At 47.9% G+C, this 23,691-nt stretch overlaps 1 protein-coding gene across 1 annotated transcript in view; it reads left to right on the top strand.

Moving 5' to 3' along the window:
* Positions 1–923: 923 nt before the first annotated feature.
* The window catches only part of ZC3H15 (zinc finger CCCH-type containing 15), a 235,333-nt gene continuing 212,565 nt past the window's right edge, over positions 924–23,691 (top strand). The window contains exon 1 of the mRNA XM_085648699.1: positions 924–1,098. Within this exon, the coding sequence (XP_085504825.1) occupies positions 1,009–1,098 (90 nt within the window). The 5' untranslated portion in view covers positions 924–1,008. The remainder of the gene's footprint in view (positions 1,099–23,691) is intronic.

Here is a 23,691-nt window from a genome sequence, read left to right as displayed (position 1 = left end):
TAATTTAGGATGTGTTATGTTTATTAGTGTACGCTATTAATATTTAAGGGGGAAGATGTGTTGTGTTTAAGTTAGAATCTATTTACGTATTGTACTGTGCGTTTTGTGGCATCACTGATGACGCTTGGAATTCCCGAGTGTCATCGGTGATCAGTTGGAGATTTCACCGGTGGAGTGCATCTGTGCGGAGCTGTGTTGCTGTGCTGGCTTCCATACCTTTAACTTAATAAAGTATCTTCACTACAACGACTCACGGAGCATTAATCACAAGACCCAATCCTCTTCAGGCAATGCGGTGAGAATCTGGAACTAACTTCCTCCTCAGCTCCAGACCACCTCCTCTTCCCGGGCCTTCAAAACTGACCTCAAATTTCTTCTTCTTCAAAGACACTTCCAAATCTAATTTATGCCCTCTCTATTCCCTCAAGGAAGTTCTTTCACTATAGGAAATTCTGTACTCCATGCCTATAGAAGTGCCTTCCTAGTGTGCTCTTGTATTTTGAGTGGCTGACTGCCACTTATTGCAGAATTATACCTCTATGTGTATCTTGTATTCTTATGTAGCATGCACACTTGTCACTTTTTCCTCTTGCAACCTATCGTTTGCACCTCTTCTTGTATCTTTTTTGCTTTTGTTACATGCACAATTGTCACTTTTTCCTCATGTAACGTAACGTTTGCTTTTGTAACATGCCCACTTGTAATTTTCTCCTCATGTAACGTTACTGTTCCTATTATGAAGCGCTCTGACACCTTCGGGTAAAGACCACGCTATATAAAAACGCATAAATAATAATTGCTCTGACCCCAGTTTATTTCACGCCTAGGTATCAGCAACGATTTTGCCTGGCCCCGTCATGGCAGAGGATGAGACGTGGCCCCGCCCACAAGTGCTGGATTGTTTCCTCTGTTTCGCTTGTGAGCAGGAAGTGGCGCGGTATTGGCGCGCCTCTCTTTCTGTCGTGGTTGCCCGAGGTGCGGAACCGGTGTGAGTGCTCGAGCAGCAAGATGCCTCCCAAGAAGCCCGGGGCGGCGGCGGCTGCGGGTCCGCAGGCCGGGAAGAAAACGGAACAAAAGAAAAAGGAAAAGATCATCGAAGTGAGCTTGCTGGAAGTATAGGGGTGGGGGCGTCTTTCACTGTTCCTTGTGGCAGCTGGCTACAGTAGTAATTATGTTGTAGTTTGCTTTGATCTTTTTGTAGCGCGGTCTTACATGGATGAATATCTACACGGCTGACGTCCTTAACAAGTAGCCCAATCTTTACAGTTCTGTTATTAGACTAACGAGGTCCTTCAACTAACCCAGCGCCTGCAGTTCACGTTTTGATCTTGGGTATCGGGGCAGTGGTGTTGACTGGGATTGTAATGTTGGGTGTACTGTGTAATCAAATAGCACCACCTTTGTTAGATTTAGGGGATGCCTTCATCTGCATTAAAACGAGACTGGTTCGTTTAATTCTGTCCCTGGGTTTTGTAAGGGCAATCTCTTGTTAAATCGTTTATGTCCGGGCAGCTACGCTACGGGATTCAATAAATTCAGACAGTGGCAGGTGGCAGGTGGATCTTTGCGCTTCTTTAAGTTTCTTCCACAGATCCATGGCTCCTTAACTTTTTTGAAATGGGATTGGGGACACTTCTATACCCATAAAAAGTAAAATCTAGTAGCGCAGGTAATTCCGCGATAGCCTTCGTGATCTAGGGACACAAGTTGAAATCTGATTACTGTGGAGTTACCCACTTTCTAATAATAGATGTGGCAGAAGAGGGTTTTTTCAAGTTTTATCCTGAAGCATTTAAAGACTTGGCATTCAACATGACTTCCAATATTGCTTTCTCTCGCACATTGTACCAAATAGAACTGAATATTAGCTAGTAATGATTTTAGTTTGATATTTTTAAGTGTTTTCTTGTCCTTTTGACTGTTGTAAAAAAAAAAAAAAAACATGTTAGTCTAGTACCTTCCTCTGTTTCATGCACCATAAATCTCACCCAGAAGAAGTTGCTATAATTAGTAAGTCTGTATGAAGCAAATATCCAAAATGTTAGTCTGCGCCTGCATTAAAATTGAACCGGAGCCACTTATAACTTACTTGCCTGGAGATTCTGATGGGTTGTGGTGAAATAAAGGTCCTCTCTTACCCAGACATTTTCTCTGCGTTGATCATCGTTTGCATTGTTGCAGAGAACTTTCAGTTGTAAAGTTGTTGGCGGGTAAAGTTATTAATGTGTGGCTATCTAGGAGGACTGTTTGCCCCCTTCCTTTGCACAGTCTTGGATTCATACAGTTGCGGTAACCGGACTGAACTAAAACACCAATGTCCATTTCCTTAAGGAAATCGTCTCCCAGGTACCGGCTCGAAATATGATAACCTCATACGTCAGGTTCTCTGGTTGTAGTCTTCTCCAACTCATTTTCTATGTAGGGGTTGCGTAAAAATAAATGGCATTTAAATGGATTGAGCATGTTTTCCAGAAATGTTGAATGTGCAGTCTGGGTGGTAAATTAGAATAACGTCAGCAGAGTGGAAAGGTGGACCAGTGGTGATTGTTTAGTGAAGAATGGGTACATTCATTTAATTTAATATTGCATATTTGTGTTTATACAATTATATGATCTATTGCCAGGTGACAGAGAGGGTTATTAAGCTTGATATTTATGCTGATTTGGCAAAATCAACTTTTCCTATTAAAATACACGCATAATTGTAAGTGCATTTTTGATCCATAAATACATATAAAAAATGGATAATAAAAGACAAATAAAACCGTAAGATAATTGACTGTTCATTAAGAGCTAATTGCAATTGTCAGTAGCTCTGCAAAATTAAACTAAAAAGGAAACTAGCACATATCTTGGTAATTTACTGTAATTAGCCCCCTAAAAACATTATTCAATGGAAACGAACACTATTAGCACTAACCCTGGGCGCAGTTCGCGAAGTTGCACTACGCGAAGCTACGCAAAGTGCACTTCGCGAGCTACGCGTAGCACTTCGCGAACTGCGTAGTACCCTGTTCGCACTGTGCAAGATGTCGTTTTCAATGATTGCACAGTGCCGTATGCTTGTCCACACTGTGCAATCATTGAAAACGGCATCTTGCACAGTGCGAGCTGTAGTTTTCTGCTGCTCGAGTAGATTTTTACTCTAGCTGCAGATTTCTCAACGCGGACTGGTAGTTTCTCATCGCGAGCATATGCGACCACTCGCAATGAGAAACCTGACCTCCTCGCGTTGAGAATCTCGCCGGGATGTTAATTTTCCATGCTCGCGATCGGCAACTTGATGTTGCTGATCGCGAACAAGGAAAAAGTCTCGCCGGGATGTCATTTTGCTTGCTCACAGTCGCCAACTTGATGTTGAGGACCGCGAGCAAGCAAAAAATGACCGCCGCACTACGCAATGCTACGCATGTTTGCACTGTGCTACGTGCAATTCACGTAGTGCGAAGTAGCGCAAACTACGCGAGCGTAGCGTAGTGCTTTGCCCAGGCTTAATTAGCACCCAAAATAACTTCTCCACTAAAACATTATTTAATTAAACTACTAATTTAAGCTTTAGTAAACAATCACCTAACATAATTTTTTTAGCTACTAGTGCAAATATGGCAGTATAAAGTGCAAAGATAGTCTTATCTTCCTAACACAATGTTGCCAAATTTTAAAATGCATGAATATTTCTACTGCCCCTTAATTGCATATTATATATCCTGGTATCCATTCCTGCTCCACCTTGTTTTTAAAAGTCACTGAAACAAAATGGCAAGGGCGTTTTATCAACATCATGGCAAGCAACCACAATATAAAGTACAAAGTTAAAGTGCAAAATGATCTGTAGACTGAACAATACCACACAATTCTAAAGTGCATTAATTGACAAACTACATTGAAAATGTTTGTCTTTGTTCTAACATCAATTCATACTTAGCTTGGTAACAGCGTCCTCATTTTTAATTTTTTTATAAATATTGTTATTGAGAAAAGGTTTTTGAATACAAATTTTTCTCCCACCCGTCCACGCATGGGAAAGTACATACAAGAGCAGAAGGAACCAGGGGCCATTGGAAATCTCATTCTAAGATCTAATTAAGTACATGGCTCAATAATTCAATTGATTAATATAAACCGTTCTATCAGGTCAATTCTATAAAGTGCATGTGCGATTCATCCCTCCGTTTATTCTGCCCAACTGGGATAACACTACCATGTTTTAGACCTTTGTGCCTCATACCCTAGGATCCCCAGAATACATCAATGTTTCCCATCCATGCTTGTAAACATCCACCCCATTCCATGAGGTTGAAAATGATGGAAAGGGGAACCATGATTCATCATATCTTTTCAATAAACTGGTACAGGCATTTTATTTTGTTCGGCAACCAACTTGATGTCCCCATATTTTAAGGCCTTTTTTCGTGTCCTAATGCCTTTCTGGGCATAAATAGATTTTTCAAGATTGTAAATAGACAGCAATCTGGCCAACCACTGCTGAAAATCTGGGGATCTGGATCTAACCAAGCCGAGGAAATACAAAGCTTAAATATAGCCATTAAAATACTTAACTCTTCCCTCGTTGGTACTGCCGCTCCCCTGAGCACCTAATAAGATTAGAACTGGTGTCATAACCACATTCAAGCTTAGCTTGTTTCTAAAAAAGTCCCCCATCTGGTTAATAACCATTGAAAGAGACCCACATGTTGCAAACATATAAACTATATCTGCCTTGTGGAGAGAATAGCGTGGACACAGAGTTCCTATCCCTTCCCCCCACTTGAAAATTCATTAAGGTGTATGATATAAAAAAACAAGTTTTATAAAACTGAACCTGCAGTTTAGCTGACATCAGTGCAGTTTGTGCAGTTAAAAAAGCTTGATCAAACAAAGTATCTGTAATATCAAGTTTAACTTGCCACCTCTCTGAATACTTCTCCATATCTTACTTCATTAACCCATTTAAAAGACAGTATATGATCCAGATGCTGGGGCGAACTCTATTATTTAACTTCTCCACCAATTCATTTTAATTATATTCCCTGGCCCACCACCTTTTTTCTGTAACACAAAAAAACAAAACAAAAAAATCCCTTTTCTGGAGGAATTAAAAAAAATCCTTATGTGTAAGGTTATGTTTGGTCTTAAGTTTGTCATACAAAGCTGGAGGCTGAATAAAAATACCCTATGTTGCTAATCCCACACCCCAGCCATTTGGTCATACATGAATCAGAGAATATCATTACCCTGGAGTGGAGTATAGAAATTCAGCCTGCTTAACCCCAAAAGGCAATAAATATGCACCATATTTTGTAGGCAGCCATGAAAGTCTTAAATCGGACCATTTTAAAGTATCCCAATTCTAATTGACGTCATAGGCATCTCCAGGCCTCAGCCCCAATTATCAATTCAAAGGGAGATGGATACAGTGGTGAATCATCACTAGGGAATTCCCTCAGAAGAGTTGTAAAATGCACTAAAGTTGTGGCCCAATAGTATAGCTTTAAATTGGGTAGTGCCAGTCCCCCGCTTTCTTAGGGAAGAGTTAGCAGTTTGACCACCCTTCTGGGTTTCGAGTAAGCCCAAACAAATTGTGAAAATATATTTTCGCATTTTCTAAACCAATGATTAGGAAAAAGAAGGGGAATGGCTCTCATTAGGTATAATATTTGGGGGAAATACACAATGTTTTTTAGATTGCACCTACTCACCAATGTTAAGTGCAAATTATCCAATTTCCTCAGGTTATATTTGTTTTTGTCCGCAACGGGTGTTAGATTGTCTTCTACAATAGCGTCCCAATCCGCCCTAATCATGACCCCCAAATAGCTAGCACTCTGGACTACTCTACTATTGATCATTCTGACATGCTCATTAATAACTATCTGCGTTTTTTCCTTGTTCAGGGAATACCCTGAAAGTTCCCCAAAAACCGTTGCTTCTGCTTCTATAGCTTTTATAGCGAGCTCGGGATTAGGAGTGGTAACTGCCACATCATCGGCATATGCCAGAACTGAGGTATTATACCCTTGCGTTATTACGGGAGGTATGCTTGGGTTAACTTCCAATTTTTGTAAGAATGGATCTTTATATAATGCAAGCAGCAATGGGGAACATGGACAGCTTTGTTATGTCCTTCTTGTGTTACTCAGAGGTCTAGATAGATCCCCATTTATACTCACTCCGGCTACTGGGTTTGTATATAAGGCTCCTACTGCCGAATAAAGTTTGGGCCTATCCCCTCTCTCTGCATTATGAACCACAGAAAGTGCCGGGAGACCCTAGCAAGATTACTGCCATAGGGTCTCCTGTCACTTGTCCTGCGTCAAACAAGGATATTATTCTTTTTATGTGGTCGACAGTACCCCTCCTGAGATAAGGCCATGCTGATAATTAACCACCATTTTATCGATCACCGGGACAGTCGAGAGGCCAGCACGTTTGAGTAAGCCTTAGCATTTAACCAGGGTTATTGGACGGTAAGAACCTAACTCTTGGATTGGTTTATTCTTTTTTGGAAAAACAATCATTTTTGATTCTGCCCATGAGTTCGGTGGGGTATCCCCATTTAAAGTTTGCATAAATAGATCCAACATTGCATCTTTTAGCTGTTCTGCAAATACTTTGTAAAACTAGGAGGGTATTAGATCGGGCCCTGCCACTTTCCCATCGGATAAACACAAAAGTGCTGAAAGTATCTCGTCCACAGTCAGCGGTGCTTCTAAAAATTCCTTTTCTTCCTCCATCAATGGGGCCATAGGCACAGAGTTTAGATAGTTACTGATGGGGATGTGTTTCTGGGGGCCTGCCCTCTTGCACTCCTCAGTATAGAAATCTTGATAGTATATTTGGTAAGCCTCTTGCATCCCTTTCGGATCGGTAAATATGCCCAATTCAGGGTCCTTGATGCTAGTAACTTCCCTTCGCACATATTCCTGCTGGGTTTGTACTTTCTGACTATTCTCGTAGACTTTTTCCTGGTGAATAATGGCTTTATCCACTGATTTTTTTTTTTTTGTGAGGATTTTCACCAACTGCCGCCTTGGCTATTGCTACCTCACCTTGGGCCTCGCCTACCCCTAGCTGTAGGGCCACTACAAGTTTCATTTCTACTTGGGCAAGTCTTGAGTGGGCCTCTTGCAACTTCCCTTTTTCATCTTTCCCTTTGTTTAGAGAAAATTGAATGTCCGCCCCTTCCCCCGGATACCAGCTTTAAGGGAATCCCTGACGTTAACTAGTGAAGCTGTTCCTACATTTATCTTCAAAAACCCCAGCAACCACTCACTCATATGCTTCTTGTAATTTTCTTCCAGGAGTAGCTCTCTTTCAAAAGTCCAAGTTGAGATCCTTGGCTTCCCTGCAGTTGTAACACAAGCAGGTTACGGTCGGATACAAATCTAGAACATCTATCTATTTGGCACTTTGACTGAATCGTAGATGATACAAAAAAATAGTCTAGCCTTACATGTTTACAGTGGGAGGCCGAAAAGAAAGTAAAACCATCTTCTGACGTCCCCATCAGCGTCCAAACATCTACCAAGCCATGTGTGCTACATAGATGTGAAAGTGCTTGAAACACTCTAGGTTTCCTCCCTGTATACATTACAGTTTACTCCCAGTTATTAGGTAAATTAACAATAAAATCTCCACAGAGGATAATGGGTAGTGGCCAGAATGCTAACTCATTAGATAACCAATTGATGACCCCGGTGTCGTCAACTATAGACCCATACACGGAACAAAGCGTGAAAGTGTTAGTCCCCGAAGGGCTGCACCTAGTGATCACTCATCTCCCTAGTGGATCTGATTGCGTTTGTGGGAACGGTATTTTATTGTGTCGAGCTAATATAGCAATGCCCCGTGTACGTGATCTTTGGGTGGTTCCCCCTATCAGTCTATAGCCCAAGTTTTTTAGCAGACCCACCCTTGACTCTTCTATGTGGGTTTCCTGCAGACAGACCACGTCAGCTTGCAGTGTTTGTAAACCTAGATGCACCCTCTGTCTTTTCTTGGCATCATTTAACCCACATATATTGATTGTGGCTATACGAAGCTTCGCAACACCAGTACCCATCATCCGTACCACCATTTTATATTATGCCTTTATTTTTAAGCTATAAACCACATGAAACACACTTACCCCTTGAGCTACAAGAGTACCCAGTCTCCCAAAACCCTAAGTGTAATCATCAATTTGTGCGGTCCCTTCATCCTTATTCTTTTGGAAGGGGTTGATTAACCGCTGCAGGCACCATCTTCGTTCCACAGTAGCGTGCGCAAAGTCCGGTTCAGCAAAAAATGAAACCACTTCAAATAATTTTTTTGCGTTCGGGCATGCCTTCTAGATATGTTGCCTCAATAGGAAGTTACCAAAATAAACCAGCAGCGCCCTAGGTCTTTCGACTTCACTCTGTTCTTGTTTCCTCGCCATTAGTGTAAAGCGATTGGCCCGTTGGACCTCTGCGTTCCAATCCCATTTGTCTTGGTCAGGCAAGGCTCCTCTCAGCAGATTCACCACATACTCTCTTGGAATATCACCGTCCACCCACTCAGGGATCCCCAGTAGGCGTAAGTTATTCCGCCGCTGGCGGTTCTTCTGATCCTCCAATTTTAGTATGGCATCTGCCAGGGCCGCGCTCTGCGAAGAGTTCTGAGATTTCAGGGTTTCCATTTGTGTCTAGGGACTCTGTTCGGCCCTGTACTGTGGTCAGTCGATCTGCAAATTCTTCAGACTTTGCTCAACTTATGCATCCCAGCCTGTAATTTCTTTGAGGCAACCCTTGCCCGACTGCTTTCACTACGATTTTCCTCCCATATTTGTTTGAGGGACAAGAAAATAGTGGTAAGTGACGGTTCTTGTCCCCCACCAACTGCTCCTTCATCGGTATTATCCTTATCGCTTAGACTGGGGTCTTGAAATGATAAGTGGGCATAGGAATAGTCCAATTTCAGCTGTTGCTTACTGTTCCCTACTGAGTCTCCCATTTCCCCCCTCTGTTTCTTCCTTGAGATCTTCTTTCTTTGAGTCTTCTGCAGATTGTCCAGATAGGTACTGTTGTTGGAATCCAGAGTAGCTTGGCTGCTAGAAGATGAACACTCATGCTTCATCAGGTCCCATCCATCTGTCAAAGAGAAAAACTTCTCACCCCCAGGCCATTCAGGAGATAGAACTCCCATCTGTTTAGAACTCAGCATCCCGGGTCCAGGCGAGATAATCACTCTGGGAGCAACCTCCTCTTCCTGCCCTTGACTCCCTTGATCTATGCCTTGTAAGGCTAGATTCGCACCTGTCTCTAGATTTCTAGTAGAATTAATACTCTGTCCATTTCCTTGGGGTATTATCAGAGGGTTATTTCCATTATCTGCGATGCCACTCTGTCTCCCTTGACCCTTAAATATTTCAGGGGTTTCGTTTAAATATCCGTTTCCTTGTATATGGGTAGTTTGGCTTGAATCCGTCGGGGGCTCATCAATCTTCTTTTCCTCCCCTACCGCCGGGGAGGCAAGCCAGGAAGCAATGGTAGATTGCAGAGACTCACCCTCCTGCAGCCCAGTACCTGGAAGAGCCTTAGCTGCTTGTTTTTTTAGTCCTCCGGGCTCTCGTTTGGCTGTGCGATTGTGTTCATGCTGTTTGGACTCCTTACTTGCCTCTGGAGCCACTCCGGAGCTTGCGGCACCCGCTACCATAGATCCCGTGGTGCGTGTCTTGACAGTCTTCTCTCCGCGCCCCGTCATGTTTGTCCTCACAATGATTTTTCTGCTCCACCTCTCGGTCCGGGCCCCGAGCTGAGCTCCGATCCAGTTAACCGCAGTCCAGAAACCGAGCGGCAGCCAGTCTCAGCAACGATAAACCAGTGATGTGCGGCTGCCCCACAAGACCTGCATCCTCCAGGTGAAGCCAATCCTAAGTCCGCAGGTCATTGACGAAGGGAGGGATGGCGTGGGCAGACAGCGAAACTAGGCGATCTCCATCTTTGCTCTCTCCAGAACCGAGCAGCGTCCTTAAATCTTGATCAAAATATTTGAATAACTTTTATAACGTAGCATAATATTTTCTCTTTGCACAATTATACTAAACAATGCAGCAAAATACTTAATACCTTCATCTCTAAAAACTGGCATCTTCCTTCTTTCATCTGTTGCAGTCCGCTAACAGATGACTCAGTGACCATAGGCCACTTTAACAAAATGGTAATTTCTATTATTTCTTGCAGAGCAAGGAAAAGCACTTTTTGGAGGCTGCCATTCTATAAAATGTTGCATCTGATCCAGCCTCAACTTTATTATCCAACATCTAGTCCACCTTGCCTTTATATCCTGTAATTATTGCTGCTTTTTCTCCTGTTCCCCAATTCAATGAAATGTGGGAGATGAGTGTGTTGCCCATAATCCCTATAGTCACATAGAGTAGCCGAGAAGAAGTTATTGATATGATGCGTCTACTGTGAATGTTATTGAGACTAAAGAGTTATGCATCCTAGCGAGACTCACTTATGGGATTAGAGGATTCATTTTTTAATTTGACTGTGAAGTCCTTTCCAGGTGAGGGAAGCAAGTAGTTTGAATGATTTGGAACTATATGTTGTGCACTATTTAGTTCCAAGAATTATCTCAAACAGACTTAATGAACTCTTAAAAGCCTTGGTCTGCATAAATCAGTAGGCATAATTAGCCACCACACTCTTTTGCAGGCTTGTCTATGTTTTTTTCTGTGGTTACATAAAGTAAAATTAATTTTGCTTAGCACCCTTTTTCTGTACCACGTTCTTTCCTGTGACAGTGATTCTGCCCCCTCCAGTGGTTCTTGTCGCAGAGTATTCTCTGGGCTCCTGGCCCGGTATTTTCCCACCTGAGTCTGTGAATCCTCTTCTAGCCTGAAGCCACTGCCATTACAAGTATCCAGAGCATGGAGCCTCCCCTTGTATAACCTTAGGACTCCCTGCCCCTTAAGAAAGAGGCCTGTGAGGCAGCAAGGAGGCGCAGGCAAATGACTATGCACAGTTTGTCACAAGCTTTTTCAGAACTGGAGCGCCCTTACCTCTGATTGAGGCACTGCAAAGCACATGTACACTAAAGTCTGGAAGTCTTCACAGCTCTGGTTTTGACGTTCATGCAATGAGAGATGTTGCAGGAGTTGAGAACGCCATAGGAACAGAGTACACCTCGAGCATTGAGCCAGGGGACAGGAGATACTTGCTGGCCTCACTCAGGGTTCAGTGCCTGGGGCTTATTTCCAGTACCTAGCCCAGCGTTGCAGATGCGGCTGGGGTGCCTGTGCCGCAACACAACTGTGACCAGGAGATTGTCTTATAGAGGCCATGCCTCGACTGCCTTACCGTGTGACCGACCACCACAACTAGGTGGGTGGTCAGAATAGCAGTGGAAGTCCCTGGTGAGTCCCGCGAGAAAGATGATGTTGTGGGCTTGATGGCAGTGGGTTAGACTAGGCATGAGCTTGCGCTCCGTGGCAAGATGCTGTTGGCTGATGACCAAGTGCGACTTGCAGTGGGGGCCCTGCAGATGTGTTTGAGCTGCTGGGAGCCATCTTGATGAGAGCCAGATGTAATGTAAAGAAGAGCATTTGATACTAAACAAAATAACAATTCGAAAAGGAGCATCCTCTATATTGTTTTGTATCCGGCCCAAATTCAGGCAATCCAATATTAACACATATAACCATGATGAACTAGAAGGAGAGGCATTGTTCCGTGACACCCGTGCCCTGACACTCGAAGGAGGAAGAGGATATAGGGGGTACTACACTACCCGAAAAGGGATTTATTACCCATGAAGACACTGAAACAGGAGGCCATACTTCTTGATACCAGAGTCACACAAGTTTGAAAAGTACAACCCTGATGAAGTCCATAGAGCAAGAAACGCATTGGCTGGGCTGACTGGAAAATTTAATAAATTGAAAAATCAATAAAAGTTGGATACTGGACGGATTCTTAAGACTCCTGACAATTGAATGTCACTTATTGTTCATCATTGTTAATATTTGATTGCCTGGATTTGGGCCGGAAACAAAACAATATAGTGGTTGCTCCTTTTCTAATTGTTGTGGTGTAAATTGAATGGTTGTGGCTTCTAGGCAGGTGGGCCATGAAAAGTTGAGCGTGGGATCACTGATGATATTTAGTAAGATACACTTGTGCAAGGTAGGGCCTACACTGCATTTGCTTATCTTTTGTCTAAATCAAAAACATACTAAATTAGAGCTGAAAAGTGGTATTCTGCTATATGTTTGCCTAGTAATTTCTGATAAACGCCTCACAAATCCCTTGGGGTGGAGATATGCAACGTGGAGCACCAGCAGCATGGCAGCGGGGTGGGCTGCATAGCGATCCAATGGAATTAAATTCAACCACCAAAGGCCTTCACTGACGCCCCCCAACGCCCATCTTCTTATTGGGGGGGATTGCGTGGTGGCTCGGGCTAAAATCTCTTTGGGGTTGACTTCTGAACTTATGCTCCGGGCCTGGTGCACTTCAATCTTAATACCCAGACAAAGTAGCCTATCGGACTGCAGTTTTCAGTCTTTAAAATCGCTTGGATCACTACTCTTATCTACTAATAATAATCTACTCCAGATAATAGTTGAAATTGTCGGAATTTGGACGTATTTAACTCAAAAAGGCCTGCAGTTACTTTAGTGTCTTCAGTTCATACAAGGGGAGTCACACAGTCATGCTGTAGTGTAGTTCCTATATCCCTGATAGGCTCTGCGCATTGGAATAACATAAACTATAGATTTGTCATAGGACTAAGGTCAGTATGTCTCTAGCGAGTATATTAAACTTAATTACTTGTGTGTGCCAGCTAACTCAGAGGTCACTAGAAACTTCTCGAATATACAAGAAGGGATTAGACTCTGACAACCGCATAAACATGACAACTTAGTTTCCCTCTAGAATCGGAACAGTCTCAGAATCGTGGAAACAATAGATAACCGTTTCACTCAGTCAATCGTGCATGCTTCGTTTCTACAGAGTTGCACAGAAATAGAGACGGGCGTTTCAATAAAAGGGTTTATTGAACAGTCTTATTTCTCATGCAAGAGATATGAATTGCTATAATCGTAAGACAGACTGCAAAGTTAATATGTACAAGGTTAGCAGTAAGATAAAATAATACTGCAATAGCATGGTTTGTAGCTATGACATATATTAATTAAAATACATACATAAATAACATAATGCTAAAATGTGAAACTCATCTGATGTTTCTAAATTGTTCAACCCCAGTGTACCTAAGTGCAGTACGAGGTTTGAAGTAGGTGCCATTTCTAAAGTATAGCTAGCTATATTTTAGTTTAGCCAAGAGTTGCCAAAAGTTTCTCTTAAGTTCTAGTCAGCTCCATACCTTAAGTCTTTTCTGGACTCGATAGTCTAACACCCGGCAAGGGAAGTCAGAGAGCACTGGAGCTGGATTCTCTGCCAGGAGGATGGCAGCGTCAGGTCAGTACATCAGGCTGGAACTTGATCTCCTTCCGAACCGCGTAGTCTGGGTTGGATTGAATCCTCCGGGAACCGCAATTTGCCAGGGCAAGTGCTGGTATATTTATACCTTGAAGGTGTCTAGGAATGCCAGTATTGACGTTAAAGTTAGGCAGAGGAACGTCATGAATGAAGCCCTAAGGAATAGATGTTCACGCATACTTAATGAGTTCTTGGAGAAATCAATATTCAAGCTGAGGGAAATTCCTAAAGGCTTAAGGGTCTGGTTTTCCAAGAATTCGTTGTGACGTCGATGGGCGGATGTAGGTGGCCATGCCTGTATTTGGTTTGTACGGACAATGTCTAAATAAGGGCCGAATTTCTATGTCCAAATAAAGTCAATGTGAATTGTACCTATATAAGGGCATAAATCGTGAAACCTATATACGGAATCTAAATCTGCACACAACACCCACTCCAGTTTCATATGAACGACGTTACTAAATTCTAAACTTTCTAAACCTATCTTAAAACAGAGTATCGCATGGGTTTGCTAAAATAAGCTAAAAACATATGTTCTAAAAATACATTACAAAACCATTGCCATGCATAAAGTGTTGTACATATTGAAGGCAATGTTCCATTCTAAGCATAGGATCACATTGGAACACTAAATGAATGAACCAAAATATATACGTGATGGCTCGTAAATACAGAAGAAAAAAGGGCCAACACCATTTCATATTAGGTCACATAAGTCAAATTGTTATTCATGACAAGGTGGCATACTGTCCCTTGAAGTGTTATCAAAGAATTCTGTTCTCTATGAATAGTTCTACTATAAGCAGATTACTGTGCCAAAAAATGTAAAATACAATTTTGGGACGGGAAGAGAAAAAAAAAATCTAATCATAGAGAAAGTTCCAAAGTCAGTATTATGTTTGAAAAAGAATGAAGGCCAAATTCAGAGTCTCTCCGGAACACTGTGTGCTTGAATCAAGTCAGTGTGTGGGGATGGAGAAAACATAACATTTTCTAATCCTGTAGACAACAAGTTGTCTACCGTTGTGGGTGAGAGTTGGAATACCTTGTGTAGAAGATCAACAGCACATAGATGCAAACTATCGCCTTCAGCATGAGAAGCATCAGCAATGTCCGAATTGGATGTTACCTGCGTGCCTGGTGTTTCCTCTCGTACCTCAGCAGTAGCATGTTGCGTCTGTGAGATCTCAATGAATGCCGCCATCAGGATTGGTAGTCGCTGGGGACAACACATAGCATGGGCTGTTATCGGGTCCAGCAAAGTATCGATATCCGTAGGCATGACTGATGGGAGTGTCAGACAAATGTCCAGCACGCATTCTTCACCGCATAGCAGACAGCGTAGAACAGGTAAGATGCAATCTTGCCAAATTGGTGTGAATGACCAAAACCAAGTGGTGTTTAATTCTCGTAGACGAGGTAAACCCAGAATTTGGACGATGCGCTCACGACACTTCATCTCCAATTGAGTTCTTTCCATGGTGAACTGGGTGTCGCTGGTGATTTGGCTTACCATATCATAGCAGTAGGAGCAAAAAGAGTATCCCTGCAAAGAGTGCTAAAAGGATCGGCAGACTGCCAAACACAGAGTGCACGAAGTTTGGAAAAATTCCGAGGACTGTTTGAAAAGGTGCTAACAGTCCTGCACACACGTTCTTAAATACATGTACCATACTACTCGTATGTTTAAGATACGACCTAACATTTCTGAGAAATGCACAGGGCAGTTTTTATACAAAAGGGTATGTATCTCCGCAGAAGTCCTTTGCGACTTGGAGATCATAGGTTTCTTTGGCAGAGGTTAAAGGCACAGTTTTTTGTAAAAGAATGGCTTTCATTGTGCTTAGATTATCAACTCGTATAGAAGAGATATTCAGTGAAGGCCATAAAGGCGACTCCCTGACTATGTCTATTTGAGGAAACAAGACTTGCATACATGAAGTGACCCTGGATGTAACCGTTACTAGATATGGGATACCTGGCAGCATGCCACAGCATCTGTGATCATTCAACATAATGTAACTGCCATTTGAAAGTTGACCAAAGATTGGATTAATCACTGCTGCCGGTGAACCGTGTAGGTGGCAGGTTAAGATTGTAGTGGAACAGTCACAGGCCCCGTGTAAGGTAATACCCTGACAAAGGAGAGAACCGCTTAGTGCGTGTTCAGTTTTCACCGCTAAGAAACACTTCACGTCCCCCACTTCAACATCTATGTGTGTAAGGTAAATCCCAGGATGTCTTGATGTATTCTTTACCCAACCTTTCATATTTGCCTGCTGGTATATTTTTTAGGCAATACTGAAAATGGAAAGTCGTAACAGGCAGAGTAATCTTACCATGTATGATCCACTCAGTAGCTAGTTTTTCTGCCACTGTGAATGCGAATTTCTCCAGTTTTTCAATGCTCAGCACTGTATAGTCTGCTCCCCTTTGTGGCAGTTTGATCTGTCTATCAGTGAGATTGAATTCTGCAAACAGTGACGTAGTATTGATTAAACGCCAAGGCACATAGCCAGAACACAGGTTTTGAAGCATCCAGCCTAATAGCATGATAGAACCTAGCTGTGACTGACCTTGTTGCAACATGACCAAGTCTTGTTCCATGATGTCTATGACAGAGGATACAATGCTGTCCAAAGAATATATTCTGGACGACAGTCGTTAACCCATTGTCTACTACAGAGAGAGATTTCTCTAAATTAATATGATCAATTTCTTGTATTTGTTCTGCAGTCTCTGCTTGGGTGACCTTCCATGCTTCATTATAAGCAGCATAGATACCGGCATATATGAAACGTTTTTGACGCGGTTTTCTTGGACATAGCAAGAATTCCCTAAGGTCTGCGCCTTAACTTTCTGTAGCCAATCAAGGCACAGTTTCCCTACACTAAGTTGTTACTACCCCCGGATGCTGTCTTTGGACATAACGTGGGTCTGGCCTATGAAAGGTAAAACCTTGTGTCTTGTTCAGGAATCTATCTTGACAGTTGTTTGTGCCTAAGGCCCAGAGCAACCATTTTTTTTCAATTCAGGATCTGATCTGTTATTTTTCCAAATATTATGTACGTCGACCTCCCCCTGTGTAGTGCTTTCACTTGTAGGTGCAGGTATAGACTGAGTGTTCATGTCTTTTATCTTGGCTATTCCAAGGCATGATGTTTGTTGGACAGTGTCGTTCAAAAACATAATTTGCTCATGGATGATTCAGGCTCTAAACAAAGCTTCTATTCCTTGTACTTGCCAATCTTTAGTACCCCAGACAGTTTTTGTCTCAATGTTGTCTTTCCAAAAGTCGTAACCCTGTCTAGACAGTTGGGCAATAAAGGCTACAGAATAACTCTGTTTGGTATTCGTTAACATACTTTTCATTCCAGTCTTATTGACACCCTTTTTTTAAAAAAAAACTTTCTTTATTGGCATTTATAGATAGGAAAACACGTATGCACATGCTATAGCACCATTATCACAGAAATTCACATTTCAAGCGCGCCCAGTCGCAGTTCTTACAATCCAGCGGCCTCTCGGCCCCTCAGGCCGTTCATCGCTGTTCTGAGTGGGGCTGCAGATGTGTGCCCGGGTCCAGCCTCTGAGTGTGCCCTACTGGAGTGCACCCTGATCGCCTCGCGGCAGGGATGCCGTGTAATGTGACTGAACCCCCTGTGAGGGGCGTCGCAGAGGCTATGGAAGTGCGGCCATTGAGTAACTACGAACTAACTGGAGGGTCAAAAAACCAGGGAAAGGGGGGTGCACTGTGTCGCCCATCAGGGGTACTATTAGCTGCGCGCTTTTGAGGTCAGACCATCATGCGAGGGGGGGCCGGTGTGGCCGCGGATGGGGAGGGGGGCAGAAGCATCGCGCCTGGCCTATGAGGACTCTGGCTGTGGGGCCTGTGGTGACAACCCCTGCGAGACGCCGGGTGCTGGACCCGCCTGCGCATTACCCAGGGTGGATTCCGGAGTGGCGGGCGCCCCCGAGGGGTCTACCTGTCCCGAGCTCGCCGCGGTCTCAGCTTCCTGTGTGAATGTGTGCATTAGCATGGCCCAGGGCATGGAGATCGGGTGTTTGCGCATCCCACGGGCCTCCTCCGTTCTAAGCGTGGTTTCCTCTGCCTTGCCCCACTTCCTGACGGCCCCCACCCATGCTGCTATGGGGGGCCCCCCCGGCGCCTTCCAATGCATAGCAATGCATCGTTTAGCGAGGATCAACATTAAGAAGGCAAACCTCCTCTCCACCTTCTGCCGCTTATGCCGTCCATGAATTCCCAGCGCACACGCCTCCCATGTGCCCAGGTCCTGGAACCCTGTAACCGCCTCAAGGGCCGCGTGAATCGTGTGCCAGTAACTGTAGATCGTCGGACAGTCCCAGAACATGTGCCTAAACGAGGCAGCAGGCTCCGAGCATCTAGGGCAGCCAAACACCCCCTCGGGGAAATATTTCTGCAATTTTTCGGGGGTTAGATACGCCCTATGCAGGATATGTAACTGTATGTTCTTAAACCGATAGTTGCGGGATACTTTCTTAGTGTATTCTAGAGCCCGCTTCCACTCCCTGTCGTGCAGGGGCCGTTGGAAGTCCTCCTCCCAGTGTTCTCTAAGGGTCGCCAGCGTGGGACTCCGCAGGGCTCTCACCGCTTTATATATCCATGTGACTAGATGGCGGCCGGGTCCCATCTGGAGTACCGCATGAATGACCGGGTGTGAAGGGGGCTCCGCATCGATTTTCCCCCCCCATTGCCGACGGCAGTCCATGAGAAGCTGCCTATGCCGCAGGAATTGGCCTCTGGGGAGCTCGAAGTCTCCGACAAGCGCCTCAAAGGGCTGCAGGCATTCCCCAGAGAACAGCATCCCCACCTCTGTTACCGCGTGATCCGTCCACACCCGCATCATTTGCTCCGTATAGTATGCCCGACCCCTAGGTAGCCCCACCAGCGGCAACAACGGGGAGTACAGGGGAGTCCCCCGGCTAAGTCGGTGAACACACGCCAAGCAGGCACGCGCCGTCATGACCTGGATGGGCCGGGATGTCGGCGGCGCCGCCCCTGGTAGCAACATGCGGTGGACGGCGGGGATCGGAATCCGCCCTGTCGCCGTGTGCAGCTCTTCTTGCGCCCTGCCCGCCGTCCAACGCGACACCCATTGCAATTGGGCAGCAAGGAAATATGCCTCGAACGAGGGGGCCGCCAACCCGCCCTGATCAAGGGGCAATTGCAGTTTCGCCAGGGCTATCCTCCGGCGGCCGTTGCCCCAGATGAGGGTCCCAAGCAGGGTATCCAACTCCCGGAACAGGGATCTCGGGGGAACCACCGGGAGATTGGAGAAGAGGTAGAGCAGGCGCGGCACCAGGATCATTTTCGCAACGGCTATCTTTCCCGGGACAGCCAAGTGGTGACCCTTCCAGAAATGGACCAAGGATCGGATGTCACCCATCAACTTGCGGTAGTTCCCCTCATATATATCTTGCGGCGTATGGTATAGCTTAATGCCGAGATATCGAACCGCTTGGGGACTCCACGAGATTGCATTGTCTCCGATTCGTATCGGACCCTGGGGCACGACCTGTGTTAAGGGGTAAACAGTGGACTTGGCCCAATTCACCCGAAGGCCCGTCACCTCTGCGAAATCGTGCAGAATGCTTGATATCGGGGTCAGGTCTATCGTGATGTCCCGGACATATATGAGTACGTCATCGGCATACAGCGATACTGCGTGGGTATAATCACCTATCGGGATGCCCCACTCCTCGCTCGCCCCTCGCAACAGAGCCGCCAGCGGCTCCATCGCCAACGCGAATAGTAGGGGGGAAAGGGGGCACCCCTGTCTAGTACCGCGCCGGATTGGGAAGGAGTCCGATATGAGAGGGCCGATGCGCACTCTGGAATTGGGTGAGGAGTAGCTGAGCCGAGTGTAGGCCAGCAATTTGGGCCCGACACCCATACGTAACAAGACCTGAAACAGGTAGGCCCAAGAGAGCGTGTCAAACGCCTTTTCGAGGTCCAGCACCAGACACGCTGCCCGAGGGAACCGTTCCTGCACCTGGTCCTGCACATGAAACAGCCGCCGGATATTCGAAGAAGTGTGCCTACCAGGCACGAATCCACTCTGATCAGGGTGGACAAGCCGCGGGAGGATTGTGGTGTACCTGTCCGCCAGGGCCTTCCCGTAGATTTTATAATCCGCCGACAATAGAGTTATGGGTCGGTAGGAGCCTAGCTGGAGCGGGTCTCTATCTGGTTTAAGGAGGGACACGATAACGGATTCGCGCATGGAGTGCGGTAGGACTCCCGCGTCCAGAGCCGCTTGGAACTGCAACTCTAATTGGGGGACCAGCTGGGACGCAAATGTCTGATAAAAGTCAAGGGGGAAGCCATCTAGTCCCGGGGCCTTGTGGGCGGCCAGCGCCTTCATGGCGTGCCGAATCTCTGTCGCCTTGAGAGGGCGATCGAGGTCCAAGCGCGTATCCCGGGGGAGCTGGACACGGTCCAGGAAGTCAGCCGGGGCGGCAACCAACCCCGAGGGCCGGGGGTCATCGTACAAGTGCATGTAATGCTCGTGGAAGGCCTTGAGTATCTGCCCCTGCGAGTACACGGTGGTACCCCGGAGGTCTCGTATGGCCGTGATGGTCGGGAGGCTCGAATCCCGCTTTATGAGCCATGCCAGCAGGGCTCCCGCCCGATCGCCCTCCGTATGAGCTCCAGCCGCGTATGCCGCGAAATTAAACCGACGCATGCTTGCCAACGCCGTGGCATACGCAGTCTCAGCGCTAGCTAACGCAGCCGGCGTGGCTGCCGCAGGGTCTGTCTCCTTAGTAAGTACGGCCAGCGCCCCCTCCGTCCGCAGAATATCCCCCTCCAGCACCCGCCGGACCCCCTAATGTGCCGAATGCAATTGCCACGCATTACCACCTTAAAAGCATACCATTCTGAGGCTCGGGTACTGGCGGTACCTGCATTCTCCCTGAAATAATGACCGATTTGGTCTGCTAAGGTTTGCCGGAAGACCGGGTCTTCAAGACTGTCCCTGGGGAGGCGCCAGGCTGGGACGGGGGGATGCGGCGGGCGCCATTGCAGGGTGATCGTGTGGGCATCGTGGTCGGAAATAGTTCTACCCAGGTAGTCCGTATCTAGAACGGCAGGGAGGATGGTGGGAGAGCAAAGGAAACAGTCCAGGCGCACTCTAAGGTTATGCGGTCTGGAATGGAACGAATAGAGTTTAGCGGTGGGGTTCCGAAGCCGCCAAGCGTCCGCCAGGGACCAGTGGCTCACCCTGGTTGCGAACCGCTTCGCCTGCGCGAAAATGGGAGAAGATGGGGGGGGGGGGGGGCTAGTGAGATCTGTCTAAGGTGACATCTTGCACGCAATTGTAATCACCCCCCAGGATCCATGGTACCTGCGCATATGCGCTTAAGGGATTGGAGAGCGCGTCCCAGAATTTGGATTGGTCGACGTTCGGCCCATAGATACTGCCCAGTAAGATCGTCTGGCCGTCTAGTCGGCCAAGTAACAGTACAAAGCGACCCTCCGGGTCAATTACGTGCAACAGTTCCTGGAAGGGGACTCCCGGGCGCACCCAAATGAGAGCACCGCGGGCGAATGCAGAGTAAGTTGTGGCATATAGGGCCCCCCGCCAGCGTCTGCGCAGCTTTGCCACCTCCCCCGCCGCCAGGTGTGTCTCTTGCAGGAGTGCAATCTGTGCTTGATGGCGCTTAATGTATGCATATATGGAGTACCGCTTGCACGCTGTATGCATGCCTCACACATTTAGTGAAAGGAGTGTAAGTCTACCTGCTTGCGTCATCAGGATCTGTGTCTAGTGCACGTTCTGGGGCTGGGCAGTCTGGACCTCCCGGCAGCAATCCCCTCGTCCCACCCCCACGGGTCTGGAGCGGCAGTGTGAACTCTTAGCAACGCATGGGCAGGGACACAGTGCTGAGAGTGTGCGTGGATGGGGAAGGGGAAACTAGGGTGAGGCGAACGTAACTTGCCCCAACACCAAGCGCGATACGTCCAAACTGACTCCCAAGTTGCAGGGGAGCATGAACCTGTTAAGAAAGGGGGTCGGCTAGCGTCTGCTGCAGGCTCTACAAGCGGACTGTGCGCGGTATCTATAGTTAGCCACTGGGGGAAAGCGGGCGCTTCTGGGACGGAAAGTGTCCTGGTCCTCAGGGGAAACGCCTGGAGCGCCGGGCCTGCAAATTGTTTGTGGTGGGGGGCAGCACCCCGGGCTGCGAATGTGTGGTCTTCTACACAGTACCAATCATATCAGGTCATCCGCTGTCCGCGGGGTGACTGAGGGCAGGGCCCCCGAGTCCACCCCGGATTGTGTCGCCTCACTGTCCTCTTCCTCTTCTGACGTGAAGACATGGGGGGCTCGCTACAAGTCCGTTGCCGGGGAAGTCGGGCACAGACCCGCCGCCGCTTTCAGGGCCTGGCGCCGTTCCTGGACTATCTGCTCTAAGTCCGGTGACCCCAGAGTGTGTGACGGCCCCCCGGGAGTACCTTGGCGGATCCTCCTCCGCGAGCGCTGCCTCCTGCGTCCTCCCGCAGCCGCTCTTTGGTCGGGCAGGCGCCCGGACCTCCGGTCCCCGGTACAGTTCTGGTCAGCCCAGTCGTGCGCCTCCTCCGGCGCCGTGAAGAAGTGTGTGACGCCGCCGTGGATAACCTTCAGGCGGGCCGGGAATAGGAGAGAGTATTGGATGTTTTCCGCTCTAAGGCGCCGTTTCACCTCCAGGAAGGACGCGCGTTGGCGTTGGACCGCTCGTGAATAGTCTGGGAAGATCATGACAGTTTTGTTCTCGATGCGTATCGGGCCTGCCCGCCTGGCTGCTCGCAGTACCGCATCCCCGTCCCTGAAGTGGAGGAACTTGGCCAGCATCGGGCGGGGTGGGGCCCCCGGCGGCGGCCGACGAGCCGGCACCCGGTGCGCCCGCTCCACCGAGAAGTAGGCCGTGCGGTCTGCATCAGGGGTGAACGACTTTGTCCAGGTTTCCACGTACTCCACCGCATCTGCCCGTTCGATCCCCTCCAGCAGCCCGAGGACTCTGATGTTGCAGCGACGGGACCGCCCCTCCAAGTCGTCAACGCGTTCTTCTATGGTGGACATGCGACTCACCAATGCTTGCATCGAGTCCCTGTGTGTGTCCACCATGGGTTGGATGTCTGCGACTGCTTTGGCGTTGTCCGAGACCCTATCGGCGAGCTTGCGGTGGTCATCCCGGAGGAGGCTGACGTCCGTGGTCAGGCTGCCCAACTGTTGCTCCAACGAGAGTCGCGACTGTTCGATCGCCACCAGCACCTGATCCAGCTTGGTCGACAAGGAAGGCTCCCCATCCGATCCCACGGTCACCGGGGTCCCTCCACGGGTGCCGGCGTGGATCCCCGCCGCCGTCCCCGGGGCCGACTGCCCCGTCCTGGACTTGCCCATAGCGTCCCCTTAGGAGGCCGTCGTACAAGCGCAGTATCCGGGCTAGATGTGGCTACCGCCGGACCCGGACCCCTTGGCCCCCCACCGCCCCTCGCCTCCAACCGGCGGTGTCTCCGGGCCGTAGCACTTGTGGGGCAGGTAGGGCCGCAGAGGGCAGAGCAACCGCTCGAGTGGCAGAGGCCTCCAGTCCCTTGTCCGCTACGGCCTGCGCTCCCTTCGCCTCGTGTCCCCGGACCGGGCTCCGCCGCCGGGTCAGTGCCGCCTGGAAGCGCAAGACTGGCTCCGTACCTCTCAGGGCCCCCGCCGCCGTCCAAGCGGGAGCCGGGCAGCACCTCCGGGCCTCGGCAGCAGGCGCGCAACTCCCCCTGAGCTCGCCGATCCACCGCTCAAGTCAGTAGGCCGGGACGCCTCAGGCCGCCATCTTAACGTCAGGCGGGCACCCTCGCGATCCGCACCGGAGGCCTCCCGGGGGAGCACCGCCACCACACCGGGTCACCGCCGCGTGGGCCCACCTGTAGTCCAGTCGCTGGGGTCTCACAGCACGGCCGCCTCTTGGTCCTCCTCGGGTCGGCGCACCCCCGCAGCGGCTGGCAGCAGCGGCGGTCCTCGCCGATCGGTGGTGTCAGTCTGCGCTCCTTTCGTCGGCTCACTCCACCCCACAGCGCCGTCAGCACTCCAAGCCTTCACCAGTGGCCACCATACAGGGGGGAAGGGGGGGGACTCACGGGGAGCCCATCGGCACCATCACAGCTCCGGAACCCGGAGCCCCCCGCAGCACGGCAACCCCTGCTTCAGGCATC

Source organism: Triturus cristatus, chromosome 3_2 (assembly GCF_964204655.1).
Source record: "Triturus cristatus chromosome 3_2, aTriCri1.1, whole genome shotgun sequence".
NCBI lineage: Eukaryota > Metazoa > Chordata > Amphibia > Caudata > Salamandridae > Triturus > Triturus cristatus.
This window is presented reverse-complemented; position numbering and strand designations above follow the sequence as displayed.